This window comes from Erpetoichthys calabaricus, chromosome 1 (assembly GCF_900747795.2).
Source record: "Erpetoichthys calabaricus chromosome 1, fErpCal1.3, whole genome shotgun sequence".
Taxonomy (NCBI): Eukaryota; Metazoa; Chordata; class Cladistia; order Polypteriformes; family Polypteridae; genus Erpetoichthys; species Erpetoichthys calabaricus.
The window spans coordinates 154707600-154720284 of record NC_041394.2 but is presented as its reverse complement, the minus strand read 5'-3'; the positions used below and the strand labels follow the sequence as shown (position 1 = coordinate 154720284).

Below are 12685 nucleotides of genomic sequence, written 5' to 3'. Positions count from 1 at the left end.
CGCCATGACCATCTACCAGAGTTCCTGGATTGCTAAACCCTAAAAAAAGGGCAGGGGAGAGGGGTTTAGGGGCTTTGCTTGCTAGCTAGACCTTCATTTTTGTCAATAACTGCTTTCCTCAAAGAATTCTAAGATCACCATTTGATCACATTTATTAAACACAACCATTTCCATTGGCTATGATAAGGGTGTGTTTGGAGACTCTAACATTAAGAATTGCTGGCCAGTGACTGAGCTTTTCGGTCAGAAGCAGATTTCTGTCCTGTGCGAGAATTACATATGAAAGAGGGCAGGTATATAGCATTTAAACATTAACAAAAGTTTTGCTTTTATTTGGTTGTTAAGAGAATGTCCTTTACTGTCTTATCCAAATCCCAAGCCTCAGTTTCCTGAATGAATATTTTAAGCACTTAAAGAATTTTAAGAACTATGGTAGTTGTATCCTTTTCATCTTTTTGAGCTATACGTTACGTGGTAATAAAACCCATTTAATCTGGGTGTCCCCTTCAGCCTTACCATTTGAACATTTTCAATAGTGTGACTTTTGTTTTTTGAAGTGTTGTGACTAGAAGTACACAAGTGAAGTGTCACCAGTAGCACTCGTAAACTCAGGGTCACCTGTAATTTACATTCCATGACTTAGGAGAAATGGTCCCATCACAGACTCTAGATGCCAATGTCACAGCTACCCTGCTACTTTATAGATTAAAAAATGTAAAGAATTATTATTATTTTGTTCATGGTTCTTTGAAACCATTTTCTTCACAAATCTTGATGCCTGAAATATTGTTTCTCACTTTTAGATAAAACTCTGAGTACAGTGGAACCTCGAGATACGATCAACTCTGTATACGAGAAATTCAAAATACGAGGAAAGTATGAGCGAAAAATTCAGATCTAAATACGAGCATTGGCTCGCGTAACGAGCCACGAGCCAGGCTGTGGGCATAGCTCGCGGCTTAGCGAGGGGGCGTGGTAGCAGTAGCGAGCCGCAGGGCGATCTGCGGTGTCTGCACTTCTCACCTAAGTGCACAGGTGGGAAACTGCCCCAATCCATGATTGTTCCTGTGGCTGATGGGCTGCAGCTGCCATGTCCTCCCCGCATATATAGAGAAGCGCGAGCCGGTTAACGGGGAGAAGAAGTAAAAGAAAAGAGAGGAGAGAGAACGGAGGTTGCAGAAGGAGGCCGGAAGCAACAGGAATCGGCAGCAGTAGGAAGTCGGTGCGGGAGAGCGAGCGAGTGCAGGCTCGCGTGTAGCTGAACAGTGAGCTGAACAGGCGAGCCAAACAGCTGAAGCAGGACGGTGTAGAGAAGGTCAGCTGCATTAAGAGTGTCTCGCCTGTTGCAGAGCCCGCATGGGAGAAGCAGGTGAGACGCTAACAGAGAAGAAGCACCGGGGATTGTCATCTGTTTTTTAAAGACTGCTTCCTGTTGAAGTTTTAACCTCGTGTTAAAGGATTGTTATTCTTGTGTATTTTAAACCTCCACTTCACAACTGTTTTAAGGATTATTTATTTAAAGATTTTTTGAATGCTCTACTGCACTTTGGACACCTGTTTTGATTCTTTTAATAGTCAGTTATATTATTTACCAGTGTTATTTATTAAAGGTAGACTACAGTATATATAATTTATCAGTGTTGTTAGGAAAATTGATTTTTATGTTAATATATTTGGGGTGCGGAACGGATTAACAGGATTTCCATTATTTTCAATGGGGAAGTTTGTTCTAGATACGAGAAATTCGCTATACAAGCTCAGTGCTGGAACGAATTAAACTCGTATCTAGAGGTTCCACTGTATATCGTAGTAGCATCTGAGGCTGATTGACATCAACTGACTTATTTGAATTAAGGTTGTGAGATTCTTCAGTTGGTATGAAATTTCTGTAAAAGTATGGCCATTCTTGTTAATCCTCCATTTCATTTGAATGTTTTTACATTACTCTACAAGTGACTAGGCAGACTTTTTAATGTGCCAAGCTAAAAGATCTTGCTCTATATTTGCTTCACAGTGTCACAGTCTAGCTGGTCCTTATTGATATGATACTGCTGTTTTACAAGACTATAAGACTTTTAAACTTGCCTAAGTTAATTAAGAGATTTGCCTCAAAAAGATTGTGATACTGGCCGTTAAACAAATTTGCTTCTACAGTACTGTGGAGGAGAAAAACTAATTAAGTTGGTTAGAAACTGGTATCTTTCAAAATGGGAATAAAATTAATTTTTTTTTTTCTTCTGTCAACAGTTGGAAGCTGAGCTAGAAAAATGTGAGAAGGAAAGCACAGAGCTTCAAGAATATGCCAATGCCATCCTCCAGCAGATAGCCGACCACTGTCCTGACATTCTGGAGCAAGTTGTTAATGCTCTGGAGGAGTCGTCCTAGTTCTTCTCACATCAAGACCGCAAGAAGCCCCGTTTTCTATTTTGTGCCCTCCTTCACTCTGTTTCCTCATTTTGTAGACTGTTGTAATATTTGGGTCAGTATTGCAGCTGGGCTAACGCTGTGCATGTGTGAGTATTCGTAGAAAAATGTAGAGTGTAGGGCAGACTGTTATTTACTCAGATCCAAATAAATAATAATGCAGCCATGGATGCTTGGATTGGCAAGCAATAACTGCATACTTGCAGCTGGATGCAAAAATCAAAATGCTGAAATCCTCTGCCTCTCATTAGGACAAAGGTTGACAATACTGGCCTAGCAAGGTGGTTTTCTTCTTTACTTTTGTTTTGACTATCCTATAGATGATTTTAGCAAGTAAATTATTTAATACAGTCTTTATTAAAACAGAGATAGTTTAAACAAATTTGGAGCAAACCTCCACCCTGCAGACCTAAGGAGCTGTTCAACAGACACAAACACATTCCCAGTGTCCACACAGCAGTCTTTCTGCTTAAACACATAAAGCCGTTTATGTAGTGCAGACATGCTTAATTATGTGACATAGGACTTTCAATTAACATGTATAAATCAGTCATTATACTTATCAAAGACCATGACTGGTTATTTATTTGGTATATTGTTCATAGTAGGACAAAATACTTTTAGCCCCCAAAAGAAGGCGTCTATGTAGACTAGGATCTCTCTGTCATGTGAAAGTGCCACCTAGTGATGTGTTGATGGCATTCCACGTTAAAGTTAAACCAAAACAAACCACATCTGGGGAGAAGTGGCCAGAGTTGTCTGTTTATGGGGTATGTCACCTGGAGCTAGGACTTCATCTAAAACATGTGGACCACCATAGAGGTCTGTGGCTGTAAGTTAACATTTATATGGATGTCTTCTACTGGGCACTGCTATTTCCCACACATCAACCAATATAAAACTTGGTGTTTGTTAATGGAAAACTAGAAGACAAATAATATAATGAGGATTAATATGAGGAATTTTTCAGCTCTACCAGCACTGAAATATAGGTGCCACATTTGCTCATTTTGGAGCGTTTTTGTTCCATTGTGAATAAATAATAATGTTCTATTGAAAATAAAGTTACATGTCCTATTGTGGCATGGCCCTTATGGAGCATATGCAGTGAGAATAAGAGCCTGCACGCATGCTTGTCTAGTCCTGGATTGCAGTTGGAGAGACACATGGGTAACGTGCTTGCATCTGTCTGAGGGGGCTGGAGCCAGTTAGAGAGGCAGTGGATGGCAGTCTGGGATTAAGCCATCCTACCCACCTTGTCAAAGCGACAGCCGATTTCCTTTGCACTCATGAAAGCTTATCTAAGTAGCTGTGTGTCACCAGCATTCATTTCATTGCAGTTCTGGTTAGATGGTACCTACAAGCGTCTAGGGGCTACAAAAATAACGCCATTAGTCTTTTTTCTGCCAGTTTGGGGGCTTTTGTTCACGTATGAAATGTGACATGCAAGAAGTGATGGGATTGTAAATGGCTATAAGATGCTGTGTAATTTATTACTTACTGAACATGTTAAAGCATTATCTGAATGACAAAATTGCAGTATCTACAGATGAAAAAAAAGCCTGGTATCTTTTTCAACCAGGCATACTTCTGAAAAAAATGCCATTAAGGGTTTTGCTGCTAAATTCTCATTGAGCTTTGATCCGTTACTTTTTTTTTTCTATAAATATATATATATATATATGTTAAGAGTTACACATTTTGCATATATTTACATATTGCTACTCCCTCTCATAGCTCTTGGCATGGACTTTCTTTTGTAAATAGGAACTGTTAGTTGTTTTAGGTAGCTTAACTTTTATAACAGGCACTTTATTTAAAACAAAAACTATAGGAGTAGGAAGGAGCCTAAAAAGTGCTAACATATGATTGGTTATCCTATATGAAAGGTTTCCTGATATCCAAAGTACACAGTGTACTTGACATGTACATTACAGGCCATGGTAGCAATAACTTCGTTTCCTTTTTGTCCTATAAAAGTTCATTTCAAAGAGCGGCCTGATTTGGGTTCAAGCACCATGTCTGGTAAGAGTGTTTAGCAAAGGTCCCAAAGGAATAGGACAGTTTTCAAGCACTATCCTGTTATAAATGGGTGTCTGCCCAAACCTCTCTTCTAATGAGTAGGCCACATTTGAAATGGTATTGAGTGACAGTAAAAGGCTTTAAGCTATCTGTCTGTCTATCTGCAGATAGAAATGCTTACGCTTTATTGGCCATTTCCCAGTAATTTAACAGGAAGATTAGAATTGCGGAATGGTCAGGCAAAGATCACCTGTTAGCAAACAAACATACAGTATTTCCTGAAATGTGTTAACACAGATACCCAGGCAGATAGGTGATGCATGATAATAAAAGAATCAGCTCCAGTGATATCACTGAAATAAAAGGAGCCTTTGAAATTTATTACACCCGTGCTTATCACCGGCATTCCACATTCCTCTGTCTAATAAACACATAATGGTGTTTTGATTGCCCAAATCACTGTGATTACATTGAATAGTACAGGTTCTATTTGTGACTGTGCTTAAGTTAATCTTCAGGGGACAAAGCCATCGACCCCAAGACCCAGTTCTCTCATTTTCTGCCTACACATCCTAGTGGGAGTCAGAGAACGCAAACAGGATGAGCACCAATGGCCACACTTCCCAGTCACCAGCAGGAGATTCCCACTCCTACTAGAGAAATGACACCTTTCCAAATTCAGCGGATAATATGTAAAGTCACATTCACTCCGATTTGATGAAAATGGAAAGGTATTTGTCAGCCAGATTTTGATCTGACAAAAAGCAGATAATCCCTCCACTCCCCCAAATGTTATTTTCTGCCTCCAGATTCAGTGGTGTGCTTCTAAGACATTTTTGGTAATTTGAAAAATTGTAAAGTGTTGTTTATGGACTAATCCATTTTTGTGACTTCACTGTCTTTAAATATATTCATTTCAGTAAAATCTGCACTCATCTCAGAAGCCTTCAAATGAAAAGAGCATCTTAAAACACTGACAGCAGCTGAGGTGTATGGTTTGCTCAGCTAGTGACCTGTTGTTAATTATGTTGTGTCATCCATATCAAAGAACAGGTGCGGAGTACAGAATTTATCCACAATCTCTCGTTTGCACATGGCAGCAGCAGGAACCTAGCGTGAGGTGATGGTTTATCATATTATATATTATAATAATAATATATATTTATAGAATGTGGGGGTCAATAATGGCTTAACAAATATAGTCAACAAGTTGCTGACAAGCATCCTATACATCAAAAACACAATCTCAAGTAGTGGTTTTGCGTGTTGTTTTCCATTAAATCTCCTTATATTCAGATTATGGAGTGGAAGCCATCAACCAAGCCCAGTGCATGAAAGTGAGCAGTGCTTGTAGGCTTCCATGAATCGTCTTTTTTAAATCATCAGGATGAGATCATATCGTCCAGTAGCTAGTTGCTATGTACTTCTTTCATGACAAGCAGTGGAAAACATTCCACAATGACTTTATTGCCAGTAATAATCATTCTAAATGTGAATGTAAGAGTCAAAGGTACTTTGTAAAAACTAACAAGAGGATGACTTCTTACAGTTTACAGCCTTATCGTGTGAAGAAAGATTATCCGAAGGAGATTGGTCACACTGTTTAAAACAAGTTCAAGTCGCTCCCCTTCTTAGTCAGTCAGGACTTTGAACCATTCTCCTCCCTGGCCATGGAGTTGTTGGTATCTCCTGCCTAAATGAAGTTCACATCTGCACATACTGTATGTTACTTCAACATTTAAATTCATGTAAAGGTTCCTGCCCGGAAAAAAAACCTAAAAGTGAGTTTTTTTTTTTTTTGTTTGTTTTTTTTTTTTTGATATTTTTATTTTATTAATTTTCATTGTAATCATTCCATACAAACAGATCAATTTATAACCCAACAAATTTGAAAACAAATCAAACCCCACCCCTGAGAAGGAGAGCTTAGCTAAAGGAAAATTTCTTTAAGCTTTTTAATAAGGCAACATTAGACAAAAGAAGGGGAGAAGTAAATATCTATATAAATAAGAGATGGAGAAGGGAGTTAAATGCAATAATAGTTAAAAAGTGAGTTATTAAAACGCAAACATTTGTATTTCTGTATTATTTGACTAATTGTTTATTCAAGTGTACCACCCAGTACAGTTTTGTTTTTCTGTATGTCTTGGCTCAGATGTTTTCAAGCAGTGACAGTTTATTACACTAGTCATGTTGTTTTATTGCACTGGTAATGTCATTTGTTTGGAGAAGTTTAAAATGACTACTGCTCAATTATATCTAATCAACCTGTCAAATCCTGCAGAATTTAGGCAATTAAATCCTGGAGTCCATTGAAGAATTCTGGTCTCCATAGACACACAGAGGACACGTAGGTGTGTGACCTTTGACCCTCTCCTCTATGTCTCATTCGTCTGTTGTAAGGCCAGCTCTTGCTAGCATTTCTTTTCTCCCACCATAAGTTTTTTTTTTACATGAATATTCCCCTTACATACAACGCCCTTTATCCTTCCTTCATTTTTTTTTGCAAGATGGTGAATCATTCTCCTTTCAATGCATGGGCCTTAAATGAAACAAATTTTATTTAATGTGCTGCACCAAGTGAAAAAAGCATTTATGCTACCCGATATCAAAGGAAGTACAGGTCACCATTTATTAAACAAGATTGCTGGAGGTTTTATGGTGTGTAAGGCATTTGGACAAAGAACCATTCATTGGCACTGCTCTTAAATACTTTGCCAAAGCAGGGGGAAAAAAGCAAGCGAAAAACGACCGCTGTTTCAGGCAGCCATATTATCCTGAACTTTCCCTTTTCTACGTTTTTTCAGATCACTAGAAATTGGCACCATTTAAGGCTAATGAACATGACTCAGTCACAGGAACGCATCTTGCTTTGTTCTTTGAAAGGGAAACGCTGGTGTGCCTTAAACGGACCAAAAAAAAATCTGAAGTCCATTTACAGCGTATTGTCCATTTCATGCTAGACATCTCCACTTATACTGTGCCATTATTTAGTGGTGCAGGTTCTAATGATCAGAAACACAAAAAATAATACAAATACTCTATTTGCTGAAGAAGCTACCAGAAATTCCTAGGATTAAAGAGAGCATGTACAATATAATACTTGTTCCTCTTAAATTTAAATGACTCAGAGAAGCCAACATTAGGGTTTTGGATGTTATTGATGAATGTTATCAGTATCTTTGTTTTAGTTTATTTATCTATGTAGGGTGGTATAAGAGTGAGTTTGTATGTTCGTCTACAGGAGATTTCTCTACTTGTATCCTGAATGAGGGCAGGTCAGATTAACAGCCCAGCACGTGTTTAGTGGTGTACTGGCATTCGCCCTGGGGCTTACCTTGTCTCACACCAAATGGGGAGGGGGGGGGGGGGGGGGGGGTGATCGGAGACCACACTTTTATTAAAAAAAAAAACAGTAGCAGCCCTGGGTGGAGGGCAGACACACAATTTAGAATGTTTGATTTGGGTTCAAATGAACGTCTTTGGAGCATGGGAGAAATCTGACAGACTAGAAAAACATGCAAACTCGACACATCCTGTGCCCATGCCAGAAACTGAATGTGGCTAATTTGCAGTATGCCTGCTTGAATATGTAACACTGTCAGCAAATGGAATACTTCCTTTGGTGCTTTAGGAAAACAAATAAAAGTGTTATAAAATGGACTTCAGGGGTTTTACAGAGGTCAATAGTTAGTAGTCCATGAAGTTGCTCTCTGGTGCTATGGTCTTTTAAAGAAAGGGGTATTAAAAAAATGCCACCTTTGTGCCAGGTCAAGTCCCACGTCACTTAAAGCCATTTGTCAGCACTGATGTGGCACATATGGGCATCTGTCTGTCTGTTACATATACAGCTTCAGCAAAGGGTTCTTAAATGTTGTTAATGTGACATCCCATTGGGAGGATAATTAACCTGATGTTGTGAATTTGAATCTCACCCATGAGCCGGTGTTGTGTCTCAATGGTCCATATTTCAGACCGCATTCATCACTTCAATAAGCTGCTCTCTGGTTTGCTTTTTTGTATGTAAATTCTTTCAGGAGAGACCAACCCTGTCTAGTAGTTGGCTAGTCTCGAATTTTTATATTTTACCAAAAAAAATAAATCAGGAGCAGGCCGCCAAGAAATTAGTAGTGAATACCACTAGACAGATGTACATGCATATTCAATATACATATATAAATATATAAAAATAAATAAATGAATATATACAGAGAAAGATCTTTAGATAGCTAGATGTAGATTCTATTATAAGCTTCTGCACAGAATGTCAAAGGGGACAGAAGAAATCCTTCTGAACATAAATGGTTTAAAAAAAAAAAAAAAAAAAGTCCTTTTCAACTGAATTTAAATGTCAAAACAACGTGTAAAACTGGCATTTTGAAACCGATCTTGTGTGTTTGATAAGTACTGTAACTCTGTACTTGGTATCTATATTTTTTATTTTGTTCAACAGCCTGGTGATGACGATGTTTGTGTGATTCTGAGGCTGCGATAGTAAAACTAAAATGTGTTTTTATATTAACAGAATTCAAAATGACAATAGTGTGTCAGAAAGAGACGAGCTCCATACCCACACTGTTTTAGGACTGCTACTTGGCAAAGACATTTTCTTTTAAAGCTGAACTGCCATCTTTGTTGGGATTGCTGGTAAAGAAAGAAAAAAAGAATTAACTGTTGTATTTTTTCCCTGCCATTATGCCCATTTAACTAATATACTGTGTATATATATATATTCCAAAATAATGCTGATGAAATGTTTCACTAGACAACCCGTAGTGTATCATTTGTAGTCCATCCACAGTACTCTGAAAATTGTACTTTGAACAGCTGACGATGCCACAGCCATGAAAATGACGCTAAACAAAGGTGTGGCAGCCGTTTTTTGTTGTTTTTTTAAACTCTGAATTTTCCTCTTGTCTCCCATTATGGTTGTGGACAATGTTTGTGCTTTCTTCTTGATGTGTTTTACACAGTTAAACTACACTCAACATAAGTCGAATGTTCGGCTTGCGCCGTGTAAAGTGTTCTTCACGGGAGGGATGCTTTTTGGTTTTTGAACCGAGAGAAACTCTGACGTTGCGCAGAACAGCAACACCTTGACATGCCATCCTAGTTGTCCCCAGTGGGTCATGTCAGAGTGAAGGTGACCACATGTGCAAGTGTACAGCCTGCTGCTATGAGGGGGGGGCATCAGAACACTCTCAGTGCTCCACTTGTCCTTGCAGACATTTGTCTGGCCTGGTCACCTTCTGGAGAATAAGCTTCACTAACAGTAGAAACAGGAGAAGACATCAGAAATTGCAGACACAATCTCTAATGCCACTGTCTTTTAATGACTAAGATAATAAATTAGGATAAAACCGGCAGCTCAGCATTGTTGTTCAACGTCCAGGCACAATGCTGGGCCGCTGCTGTTCATTTCTGTTTCAGTGAGAAGGCCACAGGCTCCTGCAGATTCACTTTAGGTGGACATACCAAGCCCTGTACACATTTTACACTTGAGTTCAATTCCTAGCCTGGCCCTGGTGCACACACGGCTTGTTCTCCTGCTGTCCTTGAGGGATGACACACAAAGCCAGGCAGTGGCATAGCTGGAGAGTCTAAAACATTGTGGCCAGGCAATAGCAAAGGCAGGCTCAGAAAATGAATGGATGTGTTAGCCACTGCTGCCAAACATACATGACCTGTCCCCTTCAAAAGTGGCATAGTGGTCTTTCAGAGGGAGCTAGCAGTTGTCAAAATTTATCATCCTGCATGAAGCAGTTCCTCACCAAAATTCTGGTCCATTTCACACTTTTACAACAACAAAATTGCTCCTAGTGGAAAGGTGTACAAGTAATATTTTAGGAGGACATCCATTTTCTTAACCCTGTAATTCCAAGTCGGGGTTCACAGAGACAGCAGCAGACACGAGGTGGGTGCCAACCCAAGCAGTGCTATAAAGAATAGTTTTTTAATTTAACATTATCTTCTCATTACTTCTAAAGTCCTGCTTTCAATAAATTTCCATTAATCCTCCACAGCCTCCCCCTATTAAAAGCTGCGCTGTGCTGGAGCTTTGACTCCTCATCTCTGTGCACTTGACATGTTCTGCCCGGGTGTCCTGACGACTTGTGGGTCAACTTAAGCAGCCTGTTTGAACTGAGCAAATGGCTGAACATGTGCACAGCTGTCTGTCTGACAACACCTCCTGCTGCTGCCGCCACCAGTGGCTGGCAATGGGGGGGGAAAACTTGCTTGGCCACTAGTCAGGAGGAATGCTTCAGAAGTAGGGAGTTCATTTTATACTTGACTCGTGTGGTCCTTTCTCCTCCCGTTCACATTAGCAAACAGCTAAGGTCATCAAGCAGGAGTCCAGCATGAGCCTGTCCACTTTACTTGTCACCAACCTGCAGCATCAGAAAGAGTTTAGTACCTGCTTCTTTAGTGAGCCAGTCCCGCGCCGAGTGTCTTTCACATTCACAATAGATGCTAATTTGTATAAAGAGCGGGTCTTTGCCATTTCATCCTAAGTAATGAGCACAAGGCTTAGTCGACCTTGTCCATTACCCAGCACACACCTGCCCAGGACTTCTCCTTTCCTATTTGGCCTCAGTGTATTTCTCTACTAGCAATCCTACTGTCTGTGTCTTAAGGGTCCATATTGTTTGGGTATACTTTTTTATATTTACAAAAACAAAAGGTGTGGAGCACTCAGTCACATTTTTTTTGCAATTAAAATTACTGCCTTTATTCATCTGTGATAAAACTCTGGAAATTTCCTGTATAAAATGACATTGTATTGTATTCATCTTGGCCTTTGTACATAAACACTAAGTTATCAGTCTTCTTATTTCTTTGCCTCTTTCTTTGTTTTATTATTCTAACGCAGGAGTCGTTCTTAACACTTCTCTGTGCCACCGTCCTGTGTGAGAAGGCTGCGTCTGCCACCATTTGAGTCTGCTGGGTGGACATGTCCACCTCTCATTGGACCTCCCTCCCAAAATCCAACAAATGCCTCGTCTCTGAACTGCGTGGGAGGAGATGAAATTCCCTACTTTTTCTTTATTAATTTTTTTGGCCACGACACAAGGTTACAGTTTGACTGATGCCAATGCAAGATGAATTTTCTTTTTTTTTTTCTTCTTCTTTAATAAGCTTTCACACAACACAAAATCACAGGGTATGATTGGTTAGGCTGTGATGTGATTCTTTGAAGGGGGTGTAGATGCAGCACAGAACACCCCCTTATCATAATTCATAACTTTTAAAACTGCCTGGGAAAAAAAAATGCAGTTGGTGATCTTGTCAGTTTACATGTCTGAAAGATTGCTGGCTGTGTCATCTTTAGTGAGCAGGCACCAAACTTCAGCACTGTAATGTTTGCCATTTTTCTTCAGCACAAGACCCCTCAGGCTAACGGGTACAGTAAGTTCAACAGCATGAGTTCAACTCTCGTTTTACATACCAGCTCAGGATGGAAGGAAAAAAAATAAACCAGAGTCTTAGCCAGACGCACCGCTCTTCTGTTTGTGAGGTCCGAAACGGCCATGGGCTTCGTCACTGCATGAAATAAACGGAGCTTCCAGATGAGCGTTCACTGGCTGTCAGCTCTCACGTATGCAGAGTGCACCTAAAGACGAAACTCGTGGACCGGCTGGAATGCGTCACTAGGCATGTCACATTACACGACCCAGTTTACGGAAGCAAGTCACCAACTGCCTCCAACTCAACAAGATTATTTTGAGTGGACGCATGGCAACAGACAGCAGAGACCACCCAATAACAGCAGTCAGCCTTCAGGTGCAGCAAATGTGCCAAGAACTGCAACTCAATCGCATCACTGTCTACTCAGACAGATGGAGCCATTAAAAATGCACTCCAGCAAAGAGATTTTCATCAAAGAGTGGAGGTTGGCTAGCCTGTTCCCACATCTTCCATGATCACCTCACATTAACTACGTAGCCAAAATAAAAACACACACAGGCCACCGCAGAGTCTTAGTCCTGGTTTTGTTCTGCTCCACTAGTTCAGCCACACTGTCACTACCATTTACCCCTCCACCTTGTTGTGTCCCAAGATGTCATCAAGGTTTCCTAACATGATTCAGCATACTGCAGCCCAGGCCTGTTCAGATCCAGTGAAGCACTGAAGTCATTTGGAGACCACAGACATACAGAGCGACCATTGGGTTTTCATAAGGCTGAGCAGATGAACGAGTGAAGTAGTTGGATGTTTATGCTGCCCACACCCTCAGAAC

At 40.1% G+C, this 12685-nt stretch overlaps 1 protein-coding gene across 2 annotated transcripts in view; it reads left to right on the top strand.

Moving 5' to 3' along the window:
* LOC114642058 (ELKS/Rab6-interacting/CAST family member 1) overlaps positions 1–11272 on the top strand; it is an 814051-nt gene extending 802779 nt beyond the window's left edge. For both annotated transcript variants that reach the window (XM_051920296.1, XM_051920284.1), the window contains 2 exons: positions 2248–6231; positions 6497–11272. In XM_051920296.1, the coding sequence (XP_051776256.1) occupies positions 2248–2385 (138 nt within the window). In that variant the 3' untranslated portion in view covers positions 2386–6231; positions 6497–11272. The remainder of the gene's footprint in view (positions 1–2247; positions 6232–6496) is intronic.
* The last annotated feature ends 1413 nt before the right edge of the window (positions 11273–12685 follow it).